The sequence below is a fragment of the Sceloporus occidentalis genome, unplaced genomic scaffold, assembly GCF_023333645.1.
Source record: "Sceloporus occidentalis isolate IW3139 unplaced genomic scaffold, rSceOcc1.0.p SCAF_2, whole genome shotgun sequence".
NCBI classification, from domain to species: Eukaryota; Metazoa; Chordata; class Lepidosauria; order Squamata; family Phrynosomatidae; genus Sceloporus; species Sceloporus occidentalis.
Window position 1 is genome coordinate 272,814,428 of NW_028316982.1, and position 23,189 is coordinate 272,837,616.

The following is a 23,189-nucleotide window of genomic DNA, read 5'->3' on the forward strand; positions in this document are numbered from 1 at the left end:
GGGACGTCCATGTAGTCAAAACCCAAAGGGGAGAGAATAACAAAGTCTCCAAACACACCACTAAGTACATTGTACTGCAAACAATAAGGATACAGTACTATAAAGGCTTCCTTCTTTGGAGGTCTTTAAGCAGAGGCTGGATGGCTGTCTCACAGGGGTGCTTTGATTGTGAGTTCCTGCATGGCAGAAGAAGGGGGTTGGACTGGATCAGGGCCCTTCTGGGGGTCTTTTCCAACTCTGTGATACATCCACAGCCTTCCCTTCATCTGCCAATTACAAATCCACCAAAGAGTTGCAGCACGAAAAAGAGGTGGGTTTTTTGTGGTGAGGTTCGAATATCATCTTAACTGAGAACATCTATAGCCTGAAAAACCGACCCCAAAAAACCCCTTTAGGGGCTATCCAACCGGCCTGAAAGACTGGCATGTGGGTGGAGTCAGGGTGCAGCATCCTGATTATGCATCCTAACTCCGCCCCCAGGACGCCCAGATAATGTACGCCATCATGACGCATCTCTGGCGCTGCGTCCAGATGATGCAGCTCCGAAGGGGCGCCATACTGCTGTGCGAATGTGGCTCCTTTTTGCCCCCCGCAGAGGCCAGATTGGGGCTGCTGCGTGAGATTGCCATGTCCCCAATCTGGCCAGGAAAGGGGTGACCTGTATAGTCCCATAGTTCAGTTTTGGAGGGCAGGAAGTGGGGTGAGGGGAGTAATTTGTGGGGTTCAGGAAGGCCTCCTCCACTTCTGCTACTCTTCCATGAAAATACATTCATCTCTCCCTATTTGCGGATTTGATTACTATGTTCTCTCCAGGAATATCTAGGTCCTCCAGTGTAACTCTCTGGTCAGCTTTAACCAAATGTTGCACTGAAAGACCTAGACTTCCTGAGAGTGAGGGCTGTTCAACAGTGGGACACGCTCCTTCCTCAGAGTGCAGTGGGGTCTCCTTCCTTGGAAGCAGAGGCTGGATGGCCCTCTCTTGCTGGGATGCTTTGATGGAGAGTTCCTGCATGGCAGAAGAAGGGAGGAGGACTGGATCGGGGCCCTTCTTGGGTCTCTCCCAGCTCTATGATGTCTGTCGGACGTTGACCACAGAGCTGCGCTGGAGGACCTAGAGGTTTCTAGAGAGGTGTCCTCTCAGGTGAAAACATGGGGTTTGGGGCATTTGTGGCTTCCCGATATTCCTGGGGGTCTTGTGCCCCTAACCCCAGCGAATAGGGAGGGACCCTGGGATGGAAGGGCCCACCTCTTTCGCCAGCTTCAGAACTGAGTTAAGGACAATACTTTCAGGGAAGCCTTGCCAGGCATTACCCTGGAGTCCCTTTATTGGGAGAACGGCGGGGTATATATAAGGAAGGAATCATCATCATGTTTATTGATGCCATTTCTATCCCGCCTTTCTCTGGGGAGGGGCCCAAGGCGGCTCACGGGAAAACATGATCCGACGTTGTTTGAATGTCTGTTTAGGCTGTACTAAGACGTCTTGCGTTGAGTCGTTTTGCAGAGCGTCTGCCGCGGGCGGGCGGCTTCGCTTTCTTCTTATTACTCTCCTTCTTCTTCTTCCGGAGGCGGAAGACTTTCTAGGAAGCAGAATACAATGCAGACAGTTTTAGTTGAAAGGGCGGCGAAAGCAATAATAAGGGAGGTGCTTAATGGATACAAGATGGCGGCCACTCTTCCGCCGTCTCCATGGCAACGGAGGGCCGGGTTTCTGACCCCTGACCTTTCCCTCTTCCCTCAGAGGGACGCTTCTGGTGGCGGAAGTGGCCAGCCGCTTCCCGGACATCCGGGCCTTTGTGGGGGCCTTGGCCCGCCTCGGCTTCGCCCTGCGCTCCAAGGTAAGCCCCGCCTCCTCCCGTTCCCTAGGCGCTATTGGCTGAAGGGGCGGGGCCACGCGCCCTTAGCCCCGCCCACGCCGACACTCTCCCTCCTCCTTCCGCCAGGACCTCTCCGGCAGCCACTTCTACACCTTCGAGTTCGCCAAAGCGGCGCCGCTTCCGGCCAAGACGAAACCACTTCCGGGATTGGCGCTCCGCCCCTGCCTCTACAAGCGGAGATGACGTCGGTGGGCGGGAGTTATCCGTCCGTGACCAATAAAAGCTTTCGGCGGAGCGGATGTGTGTGTGTGTTTGTCTGTCTCTCCCGCGCGCTGGTTGACGGGAGTTGTAGTCAAGGGAGGGGCGCGCCATGCGCAGGCGCGGTTGAGGCGCTCTGGCTGTGTCGGAGGAGAGCAGCGATGTCGGGGTCTTCGCTGGGGCCGGGCCCCGGCGAGGGCGGGAAGCTGGACCTGAACCGGGCCGGGGCGGCGGAGCTGGAGAGGGCCTTGGTCGGCATCGGGCGCCGGAGGGCCAGGGGCATCGTCCGCAAGAGGGAGGTCAGCCAAGGAAGGAAGGAAGGGGGTGGGAAAGAAGGAGCAGAGTGGGGAAGAATTGGGAGAGAAGGAAGGAAGAAAGGAGGACGGGAAGAGGGAAGGAAGGAAGGAAGGGTGGAGAGGGAAGGAAACGGGGAGGGGCAGGAGAGGGTTGGGAGGGGACTAGAGAGGGGCAAGGGAAGGGAGGGGGAGGGGGCAGGAGGGGAAGTTGTGGGGAGAGAAGGAAGGATGGGAGGGGAAGGGGCAAGAAGGCGGCAGGGAGGAGGAGGGAAGGGGCAAAAGGGAGGGGAGAGGAAAGGCAAGGCAAGGCGGTGGGAGAGGGAGAAGGAGGAAATGAAGGGAGGTGTGGGGAGAGGGCATGGAGGGGAGTTGAAGAAGGGGGTGGGAAAGGCAAGAGGTGGGGAAGATAAAGGGAGTGGGCGGGGAGGGGAGGCATGGGGCAGGGAGGAGAAGAAGGAGTGGGGAGGGGGAAGGGAAGGGAAGAGGGAGGAGGAGGAGGAAACACCATAGAATCCTAGAGTTGGAAGAGACCCCAAGGGCTATCTAGCCCAACCCTCTTCTGCCATGCAGGAATTCTCCGTCAAAGCATCCCTGACAGATGGCCATCCAGCCTCTGCTTAAAGACCTCCAGGGAAGGAGCGTGTTCCACTGTTAAACAGCCCTTACTGCCAGGAAGTTCCTCCTAATGTTGAGGAGGAATCTCTTTTCCTGTAATTTGCATCCATTGTTCCAGGTCCTGTTCTCTGGAGCTGGAGTAAACAAACTTGCTCCCTACTCAATGTGAGGAGGGGAAGGGATGCAAAGGGTGAAAGAAGATGGAGGAGGGGAGCCGTGGGGCAGGAGGAGAAAGGAGGAGTCCGGAGGAGAGGGGAGTTGTAGTGGGGAGGGGGCATTTCCTTCACCCACACACCGGGCTGCTCTCTCACCCCCTACTTTTTCCATCCTGCAGGAGCTGAAGGGCTTTGCCTCCCCAGAGGACCTACTCCGTGTCAAGGGCATCACCTCCCGCATCCTGGAGCTGAACAGCCAGCGGGTCACCTGCAGAGCCCCCTCAACGGAGGGATCCCAACAGGTGCGCCCTTTTCCAATGGTTCCTTTCTGGGTACGGGAGAGGGAATGGGGATTCCTAAGGGCAGGTGACATAGCCTTTCCTTCTCTGCATAGGCTCCCCAGGAGGAGGAAGAGGCAGAGAACGATGCTGCCGACGAAGAGCCCCGACGGCCCCCCGAACCTGGGACCTCCTTCCCTGCAACGACGACTGAGAGCCTTGATGCCCAGGAGGAAGAGGAGGGCAAGAGCGGTGAGGAGGAAGAGGAGGAGGAAGAGCAAGGCAGTGGCGGAGGGGGGTGACGTCTACTTCTACTACACGGTGGACGAGCGCTGGATTGACTACCTGGAGCGTACCGAGGGCGGCCTCATTCGGCAGAGCCGGCCCAAGGTGGGTGCGTCTGGAAGTGAGAGCCGCTGCTCTCGAGGGCTGCGCTGCGGTGTGTGGGTTTCAGGCCCTGACTAAAGGGAGATATGTGGGGCTGCCAGAGAACGGTTTCTGGCAGCCGCACAGATCAACCACCTCCCTGTGTTATTTGGGACACAGGCATCTGCCCCCAAACCCTGCTCTGGTGTGTCTAGTGATGGCCAGATGGGCCCCTCTTACATCTGAGGGCTGCCAGAGATCTAGAAATATCCTGGAAGGGGGCCAACTGATGAGACTCTGGTGGGCTGACATTCCTCGCACTGTTGACAAGCCAGAATATCCTGGTCTCCTGCTTCTTCCCTGCCTGGACTGCGGGGGGGGGGGGGGGGGGGGGGCATTGGGTCTTTTGATGTTGGGTCAAATGGAGAGTGGAAGGTGGCTTCTGCCTGGCACTGGCATCAACGGGGAGTGGAGTGTCTTGTGAAGATGTAAACTTGCCTAATTCCCACAAAACCTCCTTTGTATTTCAGATGAAGCGCAAGTCTGAGAACGGCCCGGATGGCAGAGCTCAGTCGCCAGGCAAGAAGGTCTGCAAGGGCTCTGAGAGGGGCAGGTGAGGACCCTGGAGTAAGTGGGACAGAGGCTGTGGAAGCATCTCCTAGTACCAAGTGTTGGGGCGAGAGTGTCCCATGACATCTGGCAGTGCTTCCTGGGGAATGGGGTGGGGAGCAACGGTGCTCTGGGTGCCTGCCCTCTTGGAGGTTTCCTCCTCATCTTCTCATTCCCTCCCTAGAGTGCTGGGTCCCTGTGTCGCCAGCCCCACTGCCACTTTTGGGGACCTGCGGAACGCTAAGGCAGGTCAACCCCGCTGCCGACATGTCCCCCCCATGAACCCACCCCCAGAGCTGCAGGACTGGCTACGGACTTTCCAGGTGAGGGGACACCAGGAGGTGGCAGCTCAGAGGAACTCTGCTGGGTACCAGTTTCAGACCGAATAGGGTCTTCTGGGTGGCTAGCACCATGTTTTCCAAAAAATGGCGATGCTGCTTGACTGGTCAGTCACTTGATCAAGACCTGTGTGTGTGTGTGTGTGAGAGAGAGAGAGAGAGAGAGGAGGTCTTTGTGTGAGTAGAAAGCTGCTGATTTTCATTTTTTGGTTTGAGTGTTGCTTTTGTGTTTTAATGCTGGTTTTAGAGAGATATTTGTGTGAGAAAAGTATGAGCTTTGCTGGTTAAAATCTGTGTACTGGTGACACAGTTGGTATCTACTGGAATTTTTTCAGGACCCCCCCCCCCCATGGATGACAAGGTCTATGAATGATCAACTCCTTTTATATACAATGGCAAAATAAAATGATGTCTATTCTATATTAAAACAAAATCAAAGTTTGCTTTTTGATGTTCTTTTGGGGAAATAGTTTCATACTGTGGACAACTGAAACCCTGAATGTGGGATCTGGGGATATGGAGGGCTGATAACTCAGGTCTGGGAATTAGGTAAGGGACCTAGATGGAGTTGCTGGCATTCCCTACACCAAAGGAGCAAGTGTGTAGCCTGGGAGCACTCCTGGACCCATCCTTGTTGGAGACCCAGCCACAGAGTGTGTCCAAGTTCTTATCCAAGGTCACCAAGCCTGAGCTGGCCCACCAGCTATGGCCTATGTACTGGTAACTTTCCAGTTAGGCTACTGAAAAGGACTCTGAGAGCCAGTGCGGTGTGGTGGTTTCAGCATTGGACTACAAATCCCTGCTTGGTGACCTTGGATAAGTCATGCTGTTTCAGCCTCAGAGGAACCCTGAGATGGGTACACCTTAGGATCACCATAAGTCAGAACTTACTGGAAGGCATAGAACAGCAACAAAAGCAATTTGTGCAGGCCTGCCCTTGGAAGAAGGTAAGGAAACCACAGCAAGGGACAAATACAGCAGATGGGTCCCAATTAGATGCCATATAATGGCAGTTTTGAAGAGATTGCTCTGGCTGCCCATATGCTTCTGGTCTGAATTATAGATGCTGGTGATGACATCTAAACCTATAAATGTTTTGGCAGGAACATCTTTCAGTCTATAGCACCTTTATTGGAAGAGAGCTGAAGGGTCATCCAGTCCAACACCTTGCTGACGCAGCGCCAAAGGAGCACTGAAAAGCCAAGGCGCCGGCAGCTATGGTGCCCTTTCCATGGCACAAAAAGGAGCTGTTTTTTGCAGCTCCCTTTTACGCTGCAGAAAGGCCAAATTGGGGCCACACTGTGTAGTTGCCGTGGCCCCGATCCAGTGAAGACAGAGGCGGCTGCAGGCCACTCGTTGGGGGCGGTCTGTTCAGGGGCTGTTTTAAATCTTTTTTTAAAAAAATTCAATTGTTTTAATTAATTTAAAACTATTTAAAACTTTTAATACTTTCAGTTTGTTTGCTAATTGTTTAGGGTTTGTTTTGTTTTTTGGCTTTTTAAAACTATTTTAACAATTTGCTCTACTTTAAATTTGTTTGTCGTATGCTGCGTAAGATTTTCTGGTAAAGGGAGCAACATAAATATTTGAATGCTTAAAAAATGAAAAACGATGAGGTGCTTTTACGATGATAGTTTTGTTACGTGCTTTGTTTTTGTTCCATGCTGTTGAACCAAGACAGACAATTGAGGGGGCTCAGGGTCTTTCTCTCACTGCTCCTCTCTGCTCCCCACCCAGCGCTGGAGCAGCCCAGAGAAGCTCCTGGCTCTGGATGAACTCATTGACCGCTGTGAGCCTCCCCAGATCAAGCACATGATGCAAGTGATCGAGCCCCAGTTCCAGCGGGACTTCATCTCGCTTCTGCCCAAGGAGGTGAGTGCACCTGCAAGGCGAGGCATGTAGGTAGGCAGGTAAACCCCAGGAGGACATTCAGGTCTGGCAGGGATGCTTTTCACTCGGCTGTGGCAAGCCTCTGCGTGTGGAGACGCCAGGAAGCCAAACTCGGCAGAAATGGGGGCAGGTGGCGCAGTCTGTTGGAACTGGAGGAAGGTTAGGGGCCCAAAAGCCTAGATTTTATGTTGGCAGAGGGATGTAGGCAGCAAAGGCGGAACCCCAGTGCAGTCAAGGAGAGTGTGGTTGAAGGGGTTTCTGGGCCGCACAGGCAGAGCAACCTTGTATGCTCTTGGGGTGAATAGTCTGGTAAGACACCAAGTGCCCCTATTACCTCCCTGGATCAAGGGAGGTAATAGGGCCACTCTATTCTGCTTTGGTCAGGCCCCACCTGGAATACTGTGTCCAGTTCTGGGCACCACAATTCAAAAAGGATGTTGAGAAACTGGAGCATGTCCAAAGGAGGGCGACTAAAATGATGAACGGCCTGGAAACCATGCCCTATGAGTAATGAGAAGAGAAGGTTAAGGAGTGATATGAAGCCCTGTTTAAATATTTGAAGGGATGTCAGATTGATGAGGGAGCAAGCTTGTTTTCTGCTGCTCCAGAGAACAGGACCCAGAACAATGGATGCAAGCTACAGGAAAAGAGATTCCACCTCAACATTAGGAGGAACATCCTGACTGGGCTGTTCGACAGTGGAACACACTCCCTGTGAGTGTGATGGAGTCTCCTTCTTTGGAGGTTTTTAAACAGAGGCTGGATGACCGTCTGTCGGGGATGCTTTGACTGAGAGTTCCTGCATGGCAGGGGGTTGGACTGGATGGCCCATGGGGGCTCTTCCAACTCTATGATTCTATGTTAGGTGCCTGTTAGCTCTGCAGCCACTGTCTCCAGTCTTCACTGCATTGGCCATGCGTCTGGGGTTGTGGGCAGGGATGAAGGACTTTTGGGGAGTTTGTCTGCTCCCGGCAGCCAGTCAGCCCCTCCTAGCCCAACAGAGGGAATGGCTTGCTGCATTCAGGAGTCTGTGTTCACTTGCTGAGGGGCAGTGGGGAGACCAGGGCCCAGTTGGAGTGTGGTTCCTTTCCAGCTTAATGATGCATAGCTCTGAGCTGTGGGTGTCATAGAGATTCCAGAGAAACCACCCGGTGGAAGGTTCTCAGTGTTGAAACTGATGAAAAATACAGGGTGCAGCTATACTGTAGAAATAAGGCAGTTGGATACCACTTTTAATGCTGTAGCCCCATCTATGGGATCCTGGGATTTGTAGTTTGGTGGGGGTATCAACTTGGCCTGTCAGAGAGCTCTGGTGCCTCACTGAACTACAAGTCCCAGGATTCTGTGGGATGGAGCCGTGCCAGTTAAAGTAGTGCCAAACTGCCCTATTTCTACAGTGCAGATGCACACACATCCTCTCTCTGGGTGTATCCACACTGCAGAAATAGAGCAGAGAGACACTACTTCAGCTGTCATGGCTCCATCCTGTAGAATCTTGGGTTTTGTAGTTTGGTGAGGCACCAGAGCACTCTGACAAGCCAGGTTGAATACCTCACCAAACTACAAATCCCAGGATTCCATAGGATGGAGCCATGACACCTAAAGTGGTCTCAAACTGCTTTATTTTCTACACAGTAGATACACCTGCAGCCTGCGGCCTCAGCTGGGCTGCCTTCCTTGGCAGTGGTTTTCCTTCCTGTGAGGCTGAGGAAGGTCTCCAAGGAGAGGCCACCCCTGAGCCGTGGGGTAGTAGAGAGTGAGCACAGTGCCTCTGGCTTCCTTCGCAGTTGGCACTCTACGTCCTCTCCTTCTTGGAGCCCCGCGATCTGCTCCGCGCTGCCCAGACATGTCGCTACTGGCGGATCCTGGCGGAAGACAACCTGCTCTGGAGGGAGAAGTGCCGTGATGTGGGTGAGTCGTGCTCCATGTTCGTTGTAATCCTCCTCCTCGTGCTCCTGGTCCTCATGGTGTCATCTGCCTCTCACAGGTATTGAAGAGCCATTGAGCATGCGCAAGCGGCGCCTGCTCAGTCCTGGCTTCATGTACAGTCCCTGGAAGCTGGCTTTCTTACGGCAGCACTGCATTGACATGAACTGGCGCAGTGGTGATGCCCGCCCTCCCAAGGTAGGGGGGGAAACGGTTTGTGGAAGGGAAGGGCTGGGCTCTCGAGAGCCTGGGTTGTGGGCCCAACTGTGCCCTTGCTGCTTACCTCTTTCGGGCAAATAGAATTCAGAGAATCATACAGGAGCACAGGGGCAAACTGGTTTAGAGGAGACACATTTTGCCACAGAGAAAAGCCAGGTGGCAGCTGGCATCGTTGATGCCAAGGCCTGCCTCGGGGGGCTGTGCCCTTTCCTTCGGTCTTAACACTCCTTTCCTCTGCCTCTCGTAGGTCCTTAAAGGCCATGACGACCATGTCATCACTTGTCTCCAGTTCTGCGGCAACCGGATTGTCAGCGGCTCCGACGACAACACACTCAAGGTTTGGTCAGCTGTCACAGGCGAGGTGAGCCTTCCTTCTGTCTGGGTGGTGCATGGCTGGTACTATTCGTGTCCACTTTCCTCATGAGCATCCCTCTCTTCCCTTATAGTGTGTGCAGACCCTGGTGGGCCACACCGGTGGGGTCTGGTCCTCCCAGATGAGGGACAACATTGTTATCAGTGGTTCCACAGACAGGACCTTGAAGGTGTGGAATGCAGACACAGGCGAGTGTGTACACACCCTCTATGGGCACACCTCCACTGTACGCTGCATGCATCTCCATGGGACAAGGTGGGTCAAATGGGGAAGATGGGTGGGAGTACCCCTTCCTCTCCCCCGTTGATTTGGGCTTGACGTGGCTACTTTGAGCCTCTGGGGATTCAGGGTAACTTGTCTTCCCTCGGCAGGGTAGTGAGCGGGTCACGGGATGCCACCTTGCGCCTGTGGGACATTGAGACAGGGCAATGTCTCCATGTGCTGATGGGCCACGTGGCAGCCGTGCGCTGCGTCCAGTACGATGGGCACAAGGTGGTGAGTGGTGCTTATGACTATACCGTCAAGGTCTGGGACCCTGAGACGGAGAGCTGCATCCACACTTTGCAAGGTCACACCAACCGGGTTTACTCCCTCCAGGTAAGTGATGTGTGTATGATACTTGGTCATACATCTTTGTGACAGAAGGTTCTGTAAGGTGTGGGCTTATCGATATGTCTTTGCTATAGACCTGATCATATGATTCATTGCTTTGGTTTGTTGTTATAGTGGCTGGTATATTGGCTGACATGCTATGTTCTTTGCCTGGTATATGTTCTTTGTTATACATTTGTTATTAGCATGATTGTATGATTTATTATTCCTACTGGCTGGTATAGCATATGGGGTTTGGATTGTATTCATCATTAGTTGGGGTACGCAGGTGGGACGTACCTCAAAGAAACAGGTAAAGCAATCGTGTTCTATAGAATCTATGTAAGAAGGAGATAATTTAGTTATGTAGCTGGTTAACTACTTACTGATTTAGCATATTTAACAAAAATATGTCTATAGCAAAGACATATATATTGGAGTTGGGCAATCTCTTATGACTTTTAGGAAAGGGCCTGAGATGAAACTGGCCTTTGCCGAGTACCTTGCATGATAGGGATGCCAGCTGCATATGCAGGAGTAATTATACAGTGCTGGCTAGCTCTGTTAATCTACTTTCTTCAATGGTCAGAGAGGCCAGGAAAAGACAACCTGGAAAAAAAACAAAAAATACCTACTGGTAGTTGTTTTGGGAACAGGGGAAATAGATTTAGCCCACTGGTTCTGTGGGGTGGGGCCAATGCCTTTGATTGCTTTTCTTTGATGTATGTGTGCTTAGCGTTTAATTCTGTCCAAGAAGTTTTCCTAGTAGCATCTCTTCAACTTCAGAAATAAAGCTTGATTGTTTCACTTGCAGTGGACTGATTTATTGAGTTTGGGGGAAGAGTTCAACTAATACTTGGCACTCTCTCTCCCTCTCCTCTGCCAAAACAGTTTGATGGCACCCACATCGTGAGCGGTTCCCTGGACACCTCGATCCGTGTGTGGGACGCCGAGAGTGGCAACTGCTTGCACACACTGATGGGCCACCAGTCCCTGACCAGTGGCATGGAGCTGCGGGACAACATCCTGGTTTCAGGCAACGCTGACTCCACCGTCAAAATCTGGGACATCAAGACTGGCCAGTGTCTGCAAACACTGCAAGGTAGGTGCTCAGAACAGTGATTGGGACACCCCCCCCTCCTCAGCATGGGGACTTAGTTGCTCAGTTAGCATGGGGACTGAGTGCCTCTCTCCTCCCTCACCCTCATCAGGTCCCAGCAAGCACCAGAGCGCTGTCACCTGCCTCCAGTTCAGCTCCAAGTTTGTGGTAACCAGCTCAGACGACGGGACGGTGAAGCTGTGGGACCTTAAGACGGGGGAGTTTGTGCGCAATTTGGTGGCACTGGAGAGTGGCGGGAGTGGTGGCGTGGTATGGCGCATCCGTGCTTCCAACACAAAACTCGTATGTGCGGTGGGCAGCCGCAACGGAACTGAAGAGACCAAACTGCTGGTGCTAGATTTTGACGTGGACCTGAAATGAGTGCAGAGGGGATGGGGGGGATGGGCTGTGTGGGGAGCCTGCAGGCCAGGCACCCCCGCACTGCAGGGGTGGGAGGGGGTGCCTCTCAGAGCACCATATTTATGTAGTTGGGCACATTGGGGGCCCAAAGAGGCTGGCAGGTGGGCAGAGCACCAGAGCTGGCTTTTGTACACACTCAAAAATATATCACTTTATTTCTGTACAGTGTTTCCAGTTGTGTTCATCCCCCCCCCCGACCTTTTCATAGCCATGGGGGGGGGGGTAGAGGGGAGGCTGAAGGAGGGATAATGGACATCCCCTCTCTCCTTGCCACTACCAATTTTACTATTAACTACAGTAACAACAGCAACATTGGCTCTTCCAGCTTCTGTCTCCAGGGCTCTCACTGTAAGAGGCTGATGGCATACACCCGCCGCTGGGCACACAGTTCCAGGGCCATTTTGCATGGCAAGGCCACATGCATGATGATGTGGCGGCTACTGAGGGGCACGGGCGTCTGGGGTGCCCCCAGGTATACAGGGCACTGATAGGTGGGCAGGTCAGCAGTGTTTATCGAGGGCTGCCGGCTGGCTTCGACCCAGATGGTGGGCAGCCGGCAGGGCTGAGCAGAGAGGGTCTCCTGGAGCTGCCCAGTGCGGCTATTCCACATGGCATGGTGGACTTCCAGGCCACTCAGGTAGAGGCCCTTCTCAGGGGCTTCACTGGGGGGAAGTATGCCGGGCAAAATCTGTGGAACAAACAGGGGCATCAGTACCAAGGCTTGGGGAGCCCTCCACCCCTACTCCCCACCCTTTCTCTGCATCCTTACCTTCTGGTCCAGGTGGTAGGCATCCACCTCTTGCTTCTCAGCTCGGGCTCTCTCCTGTAGCAGAGCCAAGAAGAGGCGCCGGGGCCGATGAAAGGCAGCTAGCTGGTAGTGGGCCACCAACTGACCCCCAATGGAGCCTATGTAGCCACAGAGCAAACGGCAGCGCTGCCGCAGCGTCTCCAACCAGATCTGGGGGGCCTGGGGCCCAGTAGGCACATAGGGCAGCCAAGGGCTGGGCATCCGCCCCCACAGCAGCTCCTGGAAGATGGCTGCACAGCGGCAGGAGGAGCAGGGTGCCCCTTGCAGGCGCTCCTCCACACAGCGCAGGTCCCGGCCCACCTGCTTCAGGAGGGCCAGTAAGGTCCCCCCCTCCTCCAAGAGGAAGCGCTGCATTGGGCGGGGCTTGGGGCGGGAATGTCCTTCGGGAGGACCCCCCCGGACCCCCACCTCCCAGCCGCAGCGTTCCAGCTGCCCCTGCAGCTCATCTACCACCTCCAGGCCCTTGCGCACCATCTGCGCCAGGGCCTCCTGCTGCTCCTCCTGCTGCTGGAGAGGGGGTCCTCGGGGTTGCCAAAGGCCCTGGGATGCCCGCAGTGCCGAAAGCAAGGCCTGGCTGCGGCCCAACAGCATCTTCTGCTGCAGCCCACTGCACAGACCCACCCAGGTGGGCTCCATGGGGCTGGGCAGCTGCGCAATCCGGGCCTGTGTGGCGGCTGCTGCCTCCTCTTCTGAAAGCCCTTGGAGGAAAGGAGGAGGAGGCAGGATAGCCTGTGAGTGGTGACACTCTTGGCCAAGGGACCTGCATCCCTTTCCCCTCCCCTCCCCTCCCCTCCCCTCCCCTCACCTGAGCCAGGGGAGCCGATTACAAGATCCAAGATCTTTTGGGGGCCGCAACCTGGTTGCAGGCGGGCAGTGGCCTTGAGGCATTGTTGGCACAGACTCTCCACAGCCTGAGCATCACCGCTGTCCAGGACGTATCCCCCATAGAGCATGCTCCCTGCAGAGGAGAAAAGAAAGGGCCAAAGTGGCCAGCTAAGCTATCCCCAGTGGGCCAGGTCAGGCCATCTCACAGGGGACTAATAGGCTACTGTGGAAAAAGTGGGTGGGTGGAAGCCTCCCTCTTCTCCATACCTGCCAGTTCCTGCAGGGCTTCTGGGGGGCTGTTTGCCAGATGACTCAGCTTCTCTTGGATCTGGAATCCCTCGGCCACTTCCCAGTGGCTCCTGGTGGGAGATCACAGGCAGCCACCCGCTCAGGCGCTGGCACCCAGGGGAGAAAACAGCACCAAGCATAGCCGTTGCTGTGCCTTGGTTGTTGCCTACCTCTGCCAGCCCCAAACACCATGCTGACCCACACTTACCTGAAGAAGAACTGCTTCCTCACTCGTTTCAGTGTCAGGGCAGAAGGTCTTTTGTTGCCTAGACCAGAGGTTGGGGTCTCCTCTGGCCTTTTGCACTCAGAGAGGCTGAGCTGCATACAGTTGCCAAGTGCCCATCCCACAGACAAGAGGACAGGGAAGGAAAGGGCCCTGCTGTACTAGGAGAGTCCAAGAGAGCCGCAGAAACAGCCACTGTTCTTCGTGGCAGGACCATCCCCTTGCTCACAGGTAACAAAAGCATAGAATAAAATGCTAACAGCAATAATTTCAGATTCACAGATCCACAATTCAGCCCAGGGACCTTGAGGGATGCTGCAGAGGCCCACAGAACTGCAGCCTGGCTAGTTCACGTGGCTGGGGAGAGAGGCATCAGCTGAAATGGCTGCCTTCCCTTCCTTGAATTGCAGAGCCTAGGGCTTGTGTGGGGCCAAGAGAGCCATCTGGATTTTGGCAAGCATTGGCCCTTTGCCACTGAGTATATCAGTCTTCACGGACCTAGGTGGGCAGCAAGCTCATGGTCACCAGTCTATGGACAAGGTGGTCTGCCAGTGGGAATGGGACAGGCAGGATGGGCAAGAAGGATCCCTGCTCTCATTAGCAACCCTATAGTGATGGTGCACCTTTCCCTGGAGCTGAGGCCAAGAAGCCCCTCTGCTAATGCCCTCAGGAGCATCTCTCTAAGCCGCTCTGGCAGCGGCAGGGCTTCCACCTGAACCCAGGGCCTTCTGGGTAAGCGCCCGTGGAACTGCTTCTGGTTCTTTGGCTGTCCTTCCAGATTAGCACTAGTCAACTCTGACTGGCACATTGAACCTGTGGCTGCCAACACAGCTGACCAGCCCTGGTCCCCACCACTTTTCATGGATGTGTAGGAACCTCTGGATGCTTTTCCTTCTGTGTAGCCAGTCCATGGACCTTTCCTGGTGGGAAGGGAAGCAAGCTGTGACTGGAGAAATGTTAGTGCAATCTTCAACGGTAATGTGCCATTGCCTTCCAGTCACCCATTGACTTATGGCAACCATGAATTCCATAGGGTGTTCTCAGACAAGTGATTTGCCATTTCCTTCCGTCCTCTGAAACATAGCAACTGGTATTCCTTGGCCGTTTCTAATTCAAGTATTAACCAGGCCTCCACCCTGCTTAGCTTCCATGATCAGACAGGATCTGGTCCCTTCAAGGTATTTAGGTGGAGGGCTCTCTAAATGGCTTGGACAACAGTCCCCATTAGCTCCAACCAGGACAATCAGTCTGTGATAAATGGGCGTCGTAATTAAATGTGTAGAAGGTTGGTCCTCTGGGCACCTGACTCCCAGGAGTTCCTGCTGTAACAACATGGTTGGGGGGTTTGGTCTGTGGGAACCTGCTAAGCACCCCCACATACATACACACCTTGGCTCCGCACAACTTTAGCTAGCATATGTAGGGAGGGGCATTCCCTGCAGACAAGAGATGAGCCGTGCCTGGCCCCTGCTATTTGGAGAGAAGCAAGCACAAGCAAACCTCCCACCTGGTCAGAGAGGGTTTCTCTTTTCTGCGCAACAGGATGCAAGAAGAGAGGCGATCCAGTTGCCCCAGTAAAGGCACACACACTCTCCACACTCACAGCCCAAGCAAACAACTGCTTCTGGTTAAGAGTTTTCCATTCCAGAACCAGCCGCAACTTGACCCTGTTCCCCTTCCTCACCAGAGATAAAGGGCAGCTTGGGTCCAGGGGGCGTAGATCTGCCGGTACAGCAGGACAGCGTAGAGGACAAGGAGTGGGAGCCGCTTCTCCGTGTCCAGGGCATGCACCTGTCCCTGCAGCCACTGGTGAGCCCGCATCAGGATGCCCTTGAATTCCAGAGGCACTTCACAGAAAAAGATGGTGGCATTGCGGTGGACAAGCCCTGTGGCAGAGAGGAGCACCAGGGTCTGTGGGGGCCATCACTCTTTCCATACCTCACTTACCATCCCATTTGGGGCTCATGTACTGTACCTGGCACTGACTCAGGGGCGTCAGCTGCTGTGATGAGCCAGAGGCGAAACTTGGAATTGACTTCAAGGGTTCGGCCCTCGGTCTCACCTTCAATAAATTAAACATGAGCAAGAACTTCCTGACAATAAGAGCTGTTTGACAGTGGGAGACACTGCTGCCTTGGAGGGCAGCGGAGTCTCCTTTGGGTTCTTTAAACAGAGGCCGGATGGACACCTGTCAGGGGTACTTTGATTGTGAGTTCCTAAATGGCAGAATGGGGTTAGACTGGATGACCCTTGGAGTCCTGTCCAACTCTTGGATTCTATGATTCATGGGGAAGAGCAGAATAGGAGCCTTGAGTTGGGAGGGAGGGCAAGCAAACAGGCCAGCTTCCTGAGCACAGCCCCCTACCCCTCTCCTTGCTCTCACCTGCTTGCATGTTCAGCAGGTGATCCAACTGCAGGAGCACATCCGGGTCCCAGTGCTCCTGGAGGTGGCAGTTGTTCAGGACCAGCCACTTGCCTTTCTTGGTGCAAACAGGGAGCGTCCGCCACACGCGCCGGGAAGCGTCGGGGGTGCCAAAGGAGATGACCACAATCTTTCCCTGCAAAGTAGGCATGGCCCAGACCAGGGTGAACTTCCAGGTCAGGCTGCTCGGGCACCTTCTCTCTGCTCACCTTCCCCAGCCCCTACCTCCTTACCGCCCGTTTCCGGTGAGCAGCCATCTGGTGGATCCAGAGAAGGGGCACGGTGAAGGAGGCAGCCGATCCGGCTGGGGGGGTGAGGAAGATGATGGGCTTGTTGGCCCGGCTGTATGCGTAGGGGTTGGCGGCCACCATCTCCTCTGTCATGGACCAGCCTAGCAAGCAGGTGGTGAGGTCTGCCAGCACTCGGCTCATGGCCTCGGGGCACAGCACACGCCACAGGATGGCACGCTGGAAGGGGCTGAGGTGGGTATGGCTGGGGCACAAGGCAGGGCCGACCACAGTGGAGGGCAGGCGGAAGTATTCCTGCCACTGTTCCACCTGCCCAGCCAGGGAAGCCAGTAGACCTCGGAAGCCTGGCAGCTGCTCCAGTGCCCGACACTCCTCCCAGGCCTCGGCAGGCACCCAGCTGGGGCGCGGCATCCCTTCATGGGCCCTCTCCTCATTCAGCAGAAGCAGGGACATGGTGGCTGGCTCCCGCAGGCCTCCACAGAAAGCCAGCCACTCCAGAGAGCTGACAGCCTTGGCCCCGGCTCCAGGCAGGGTGGCCAGTGCCCCCAGGAAGATGTAGAGGAGGCGGTCCATCTCCCGCAGGCCAGGCAGGGCCTGAGTCAGCAACTGCTGGAGGACATACTTGCTCAGCTCCAGCAGCCGGGCCTCGAGTGTCTCCTGTTTGCTGGTGTCTTGCTGGCGCTTGGCGGAGAGGAGGGCCTGGCGCACACGGTCCACGCAAACCATTGTGGGGAAGCGGTAGAGCGGGTGGAGGCGGGCCACCTGCTTGAGTGCCCCATGGAGGGCTGTGCCAATGTGGGCCACCCGCCGGTACTTGTCACACAGGTCAGCTTGTTCCTGGTATTGGGAGACCATGTGCTGGCGAGTGGCCTGAAGGGCCTGGATCTGAGTTTGCAGGAGCCGCACCATGGGCATGAAGTTCTCCTCCTCCAAAAGGGAGCGCTGGGGCTGTGAGATCAAATCCAGGAGCTCCTCCTGCAGGGCAAACCAGCAGAAAAGAGGGTGGGCAGATGTTTGGGCAGGCAGGCACGCCAGAACCACCCCCACCCCACCCCCGGCAGTAGCTCCTGGCCCTCTTCTCCTCACCTCTGTGGCCTCTAGCTTGCCATCCAGGTGGAGGACGGCCAGGTGCAAGGCCTGCCGGGTCTTCAGGATCTCTCTGCGTTCAGCCCGCAACACCTCTCCCAGCAGGAGGTCCTCCAGTGCCTTTGGGCTGAGGCTGAGGTCAATCACATTCAAGCTCTTCAGGAGCATCTGGTCCACCTCTGTACAGGGGGCAGAAGAGGGAAGAAGAAGAGGGAATCTGGTGTGCACTCAGCCATGGGCCAGAGCACCTGTCTCCCTCCCTGAGGCAGGACAGGCAGCAGTGGTGACGGGAGGAGAGGAGTAGGGCCTGAAGGTGTTAGAATGACCCAGTCAGAGGCCAAAATATGCACAGGGGATAGGGGACAAAGCCCTTGTGGCCCCATGGGGCCAGCTCCAAACCAATGTCCTCCATGCCACTCAGATGACAATCTGGCTGTCGTATTCTCACCACCACAAAGCTTTCTGCCTGCTCTGGCTATTCAGGGCATGGAAAGGATGGTTGCCCTTTCCTTCCACCACCCCTCCCTCCTTTTTATGGTCTCCCCTCTATGGAAGACCATTCCCTTCCCCATAGCATCCTCACAACAACCCTGAGAGGCAAACGTACCTCAAGGGCACCGAGTCACCCCCTGCCCAGCAAGCATGATAGGACTGGGACTGAACCAAGGTCTCTGTAAATCAAATCCAGCTCTCTCTCCCACCACATTACACTTGGAAGAGAGAGGCCTCCCCCAGCCCATGTCTTCATTCTGACCCATTTTCTCCCGACAGCAAAAAGGGAGAGCCTTCCTTGTTCTCTCCTGAACTCTTTTCCCCAGCTTTCAACTCTTCAGAGAATGCAGAGTGGGACTAACTAGGCTTGTCTATGGCAGAAGTGATCCATCCTCATATGCCAAGCAATCCTTTCCCCCTTCATCCAGATCATTTATGGAAAATATGTTGAAAAGTAGAGGATGCTGGATGGGGTTTTGGGTTCCGGGGAGGGCTTGCCTCAGCAATCTCAAAGGCAGTTTTGATGCCCATCTCACCAGTGTGGGCATTCCTTTTGGAAGCTCCTTGGGCAGAGACAGCTTAGGTTTTTGCCACTCTGTCTTCTTTGTCACCAATCCTACTTGCCCCTGCTGATGGGTTCCCACCTCTCACCTTCTGCTTTCCTCCTGTGTAGAGTTTTGCCCTGTATGGCTTCTGTGGAGCTTCCAGTACCCACTCTGCCCTTTCCAGTCATGGCACAACTTTACCCGTCCTGAAGCGCCTGATCTGGGCGATGGATTTCAATCCAGAGGCCTCTTTCCTGAGATGTGCCTTCTGCCCTGGCTGGTGGATCCCCCTCTGAGCAGAGGTACTAAATCATGGCTCCTCAGGCCTGTCCGGCTATACATCCCAGCAGCCCATTTCTCTCTCAAGCCCAAGAGGAGTTTAGAGAAGGAGCTGGGGCCAAGGAAGTCAACGGGCCAAATGCACCTGCACAAACAGCCACCTCCTCGGTGTCGCCACAGCCAGGTGGCCCCAAACCCCTGCACCTCAAGGGGCCTGGCAGTTGAGGTGGTCAGCAGCACACGTGCTTCTCTCTTACCTGCACCCAAAGCTTCGAGAGGCAGCTCGGTGCACAGGTACAGCTGGAAAGAGGGTTGCACCAGCACCTCCTCTTCCTCCTCTTCATCCCCCTTCTCAGACTTAGTGGGAAGGACCTTGCCTTCGGCTCCTCGGAAGGACTCCTTATCCATCAGCTGCCGGAGAGTCGGGCACCAAGGAACATTCTTCTCAAAGTTCAGCAGCAGTACTGGCAAGTCTGCAGGAATGCACCAGGGCTGTTTGCATTTTCCACCCGTGCCAGGGACTTGAGGAAGGTTCCCATGCGCCCACCCTACCTGGCCTGGCCTGCTTACTGAGGCTGACAGCATTCCTGAGATTCTTTTCCAGGTCAGGGTCTGTGAGCGACAGGATTTCCAGCTTGTCTTCTGGGATCTCGTCCCAGCCGCCTTGCTCCACCATATCTGGCACGAGCTCCGAAAGGACACAGGTCTCCGATTCCTCTGGGGAGAGAGAGATCAGTGGTGAGCAGCCCCTTGGGAAAGAGCAGGCCCCAAGCAAAGGCGCCCAACTGCCCAGCCAGCCCTCACCTCCACTTACCCTCTTCTAAAGCAGGGGATGAGAGGAGCCAGAGCTGGGCTTGCCTGTCAGGGTCCACCAAGAGAGGCCACCGGTGGGCCTGTGAGTGAATGCTGGAACATAGGATCATGGCTGTGAGCCGGCTCTCGGAATCCTTGGGCTTGTGAACCCGATCCCAGAGGCGCTGCTCCTGAGGCGAGCTGAGGAGGGAGACCAGGTCCAGTGGACTTTGGACTGCCACCAGTGGGGGGCCGATGGAGGCCGAACCAGGGCAAGGCAGGTTCTTCTGCAGGATCCGGCGGATGTCGTCTGGGCCCAGGGGGACCTGGGAGCCAGCACACAGTGCCTGCCACTTCTCCAGCAGCTCCTCTCGCCGGGTCGGAGGGAAGGGGCCCAGGTACGAGAGGACAGCTGCACAGAGCAGCGCATCACCGTACACAGTGATGTGGCAACGCTCCAGGCCCTGCGGCAAAGAGAGGGGAAGAGAATGCTCCAGGCACTCAAAGAGTACATGCTCTCTGGTACATGCTCTGGTAACCTCACGACTCAACTTCTGTAATGCGCTCTATATGGGGCTACCCTTGTACTTAATCCAGAAACTTGAGTTAGTGCAGAATATGGCAGTCAGGTTGGTCATGGGAAAATCTAGAAGTGACCACATTACACCGGTCTTAAAATCACTCCACTGGCTGCCTATTGGTTTCCTGGTGCAGTACAAGGTATTGGTTATGACCTTTAAAGCCCTACATGGCTTAGGTCCTACCTATTTAGAGGATGCCTCCTTCGGTACAATCCACACAGGAAACTATTGCAACCTATAAAGACCAGATTGACCACAACCACCCAGAGGACATTTCCTTCTGCTGCTCCCAGACTATGGAATGGCCTGCCAGAGGAGATGCGTCTTATTACTAGCTTAGCTTTTAAAAGGCCGTCAAGATGGAACTCTTCTGGCAGGCTTCCCCGAATAACAATCCTGGCCACACACCTAATATGTTTACCCCATCGACTGCCCTGTGCCTAATCCTATGCTGTTTATTTTAATTAGATCATTTTATTGTAGATCATTTTAATATTTTATTGTTTAGTTTTGTTTTGGGAAGGGAGGGATTTTGTATGGAGTTTTAATATGTAAGCTGCCTCAATTATCTTTGATAGAGAGGCGGGATACAAATAAAAAATTATTTTATTTATTTTATTTAAGAGGGGAGCCTGCCAGGCGCTGCTCAAGATGGACCCCAACTCGCCCCTTACCTTGGCAAGTGTGCTCCAGTTGGCCATGTGCTCCGCCACAGAGCTCTCTACTGTGGTGGCTTCCTCTTTGGCTTGCAAGGACTGTGTGAGCTGCTGCAGCAGCTTCTCCTGCCGCTCCTGCTTCTGCTTCAGCTCCCGGATCCGAGCCTCAGTGGCTTCCTTCAAGCTTTCTGCGTGCATACGCCGGTCACCCAGGCACAATTTTTCTGTGTTGATCTGAGCATCGCAGTGCTGCAACTGCAGTGCAGCGGGCTGCCACTCGCGCAGTGCCCAGTGGAACCAGTAGACTGCAGAGATCCACTGGCAGAGGGATGCTGCGGCTTGGCTGGCTTTCTGGATGGAGGCTACAGAGAAATCCTTGTCAGACACTACCTTGCCCAGTTCCGTGAAGAGCCTTGTGGGGAGATCCTCCTTTGGGTAGAAGATCAGCTCCTGGAGAGGAAAACAGGTGTGGGACATGAAAACATCAATGCTGAAGTAAGCAAGCTGAACCTGTGTAGAGAACGACAACGGGCAAATAGATAGCCCCTGCACATAGATCTATGTGTAGATGGCTACACTTAGGTTTTTGTTCTTTCTACCCTTCTCTGAGGTCATTTCCTGCTCCTTCTCTCAGTTGGAGGCAGGCAGATGAAATGGAACTAAAGGTCCATCCAAGGTTAGTTGCCATGAGGAAACCACACTATATGGATTGTAGCCATCACCACCCAGACAGAAGTCGAGAATCACATGGCCTAAAACAGGGGTAGGCAACCTTTTTGAGCCGGGGGCCGGGTTGCTGTCCCTCAGACAACTGGATGCCGAACTCAAAATGGCGCCCGGAGCGGCGTGGAAGCTGTGGCGGGGGCAGCAATCAGCGGCAGGACCGGGCTGGGGCCAGTCCCAAAGCCTCGCCGGGCCGGATCCGGCCCACGGGCCGTAGGTTGCCGACCCCTGGCCTAAAGCTTTGCTTACCAGTTGCCTCCTCTAGCTCTTCCTTTCAGTTTTGCCTCACAGCCAAAATAAAGAGTTAAATAACTAAAGAAGAAAAACCAAAAGGAGTACAAACAGGAAAGAATAAACCAGAGCTAAACATTTACTAGAATGAAGAATCCATTTTGAGAAGGATTAGTTAAGAGTGTAGACAAAAGTCATCTGCTTCCTGGGAGGCGGGGTGGATTCCTCCTGGCAGCCAACTCAAAATGGACCTTCACAGTGAGTATCCAAGATCCCACTGTCTGGAAAGAAGGAAGGATCTCCACAACGGCATCTTTGCAGACCTTCAGAACCACAGACCTCAGAGAGCCAGGCCTGAAGTGGCACAGACCAACTCCGTGAACTGAGACAGTATAAGAATCCACCAGGAGCCCTGAAGCAGGTCAAAGCAAAGGCTCCCTTAGTGCAGCATTCTGCTCAGTCAGTGGCCCACAAGAAGCAGCAATGAGATCAGATGCAACCCCAGCTCCTTCCTCTCTCCTGAACCTCCCTTGCCATTTAGACTTCCATGGATGCGTATCTGCCTTTGGGATCCTAGTCTTAGGGAAGACAGCTTCCCCACATTCACTTTCTCTCCAGCACCCAGCTGCGGCTCTCCTTGCTGGTATTGACAAGCTACATAGTCCCCCTGGCATGATCACTTTTCCACTTCAAGATGGCAAGTGGCTCCAAACCCTGTGTTCTTTGGGCATCGTCTCTTTCTGCACTTTCTTTAAGTGTCAGGGCCAGAATTGTCTAGAACATCCCAGTCATGATGGCATCTGTGTAAGGGAAGATACTGGCACCTGTCTGTCATTTTACTGCCCCCACCCACTATCTCTAGGGATCCTGTGGGCACTGCTCACAGCCCACCTTTGTTCTTAGGAGCCCTGGGGGTGCAGTGGTTAAATGCCTGTACTGCAGCCAGTCACTCACAAACCATAAGGTTGCAAATTCAATACCAGCCAGGGCTCAAGCTCGACCAAGGCTTGCATCCTTCCAAGGTCGCTCAAATGAGTCCCCAGCTTGTTGGAGGCAATTGGCTTACAGTTGTAAACCACTTAGAGACAGCTTAGGCGGTATGAAGCAGTATATAAATGAAACTGCTATTGCTGTTGCTATTTTCCACACCCAAAATAACTTCACTGTTGTGGCTGTGTCCAAACAGGACCATGCTGGATTTCTCTGGCACTTTCCCACTCTCCTGTAGAGTAAACCCTACAACATGGTGGTGACTGTTTCCAAGGAGTTCAACTCTAGTCATTCTCCCCTTGCTAAGCAAAAAAACCAAATAGCTTTTAAGCACAACCAAGAGCCAGAGAGCCTCACACAAGGGCCCTTTCTTCAGCATTTCAAGGTGGACCTTTTGACACAGTGGAGTCAACTACAACCTGGCCCTCACCTCATAGAAATCTTCCTGGTTGAGGAGCAGCTTGGCGTTCTCCCAGCCTGGCTCATGGTCAAACATCATGCAGAGCAAGTCGGTCACCTTGATCACAAGGTCCGGGGGCTGGCGGTAGCTGCGCAGCTCCTCGATGTCTTGCACACGCAGCTGAGCCAGGGCAGCCTTGTAGTCTCTGCTCACCTGAGAAGAGAAAGAGAGCCTTGAGAGAAATCCTCTGGCCTCCTCCTACTGCAGGCAGGTGCCAACTGGCAGGCTGCTTTCCCTCATGGGGGAACGTGAGAGGGCAGGGCCAGAGCAGTCTACCCACCGGGACCCCC

General features: G+C 54.5%; 1 protein-coding gene and 1 pseudogene across 3 annotated transcripts in view; one reads left to right on the forward strand and one right to left on the reverse strand.

Annotated features, from left to right (window-relative positions):
• The first annotated feature begins 2,056 nt into the window (after positions 1–2,056).
• LOC149320204 (F-box/WD repeat-containing protein 7-like) lies at positions 2,057–11,413 on the forward strand (annotated as a pseudogene). The gene is made up of 13 exons (XR_016280289.1): positions 2,057–2,374; positions 3,321–3,443; positions 3,536–3,809; positions 4,316–4,398; positions 4,579–4,717; positions 6,470–6,604; positions 8,410–8,533; positions 8,610–8,746; positions 9,015–9,128; positions 9,214–9,395; positions 9,512–9,737; positions 10,623–10,833; positions 10,943–11,413. The product of XR_016280289.1 is annotated as an F-box/WD repeat-containing protein 7-like (transcript).
• A 68-nt stretch (positions 11,414–11,481) lies between these two features.
• Positions 11,482–23,189, reverse strand: part of DNHD1 (dynein heavy chain domain 1) — a 50,639-nt gene continuing 38,931 nt past the window's right edge. For both annotated transcript variants that reach the window (XM_089513136.1, XM_089513134.1), the window contains exons 30-43: positions 22,870–23,052; positions 20,514–20,945; positions 19,281–19,722; positions 19,037–19,183; positions 18,724–18,939; positions 17,151–17,329; positions 16,050–17,039; positions 15,778–15,952; positions 15,370–15,456; positions 15,079–15,280; positions 13,151–13,242; positions 12,864–13,016; positions 12,020–12,756; positions 11,482–11,938 (exon numbers count right to left, since the gene is read on the reverse strand). In XM_089513136.1, the coding sequence (XP_089369262.1) occupies positions 11,594–11,938; positions 12,020–12,756; positions 12,864–13,016; positions 13,151–13,242; positions 15,079–15,280; positions 15,370–15,456; positions 15,778–15,952; positions 16,050–17,039; positions 17,151–17,329; positions 18,724–18,939; positions 19,037–19,183; positions 19,281–19,722; positions 20,514–20,945; positions 22,870–23,052 (4,380 nt within the window). In that variant the 3' untranslated portion in view covers positions 11,482–11,593. The remainder of the gene's footprint in view (positions 11,939–12,019; positions 12,757–12,863; positions 13,017–13,150; positions 13,243–15,078; positions 15,281–15,369; positions 15,457–15,777; positions 15,953–16,049; positions 17,040–17,150; positions 17,330–18,723; positions 18,940–19,036; positions 19,184–19,280; positions 19,723–20,513; positions 20,946–22,869; positions 23,053–23,189) is intronic.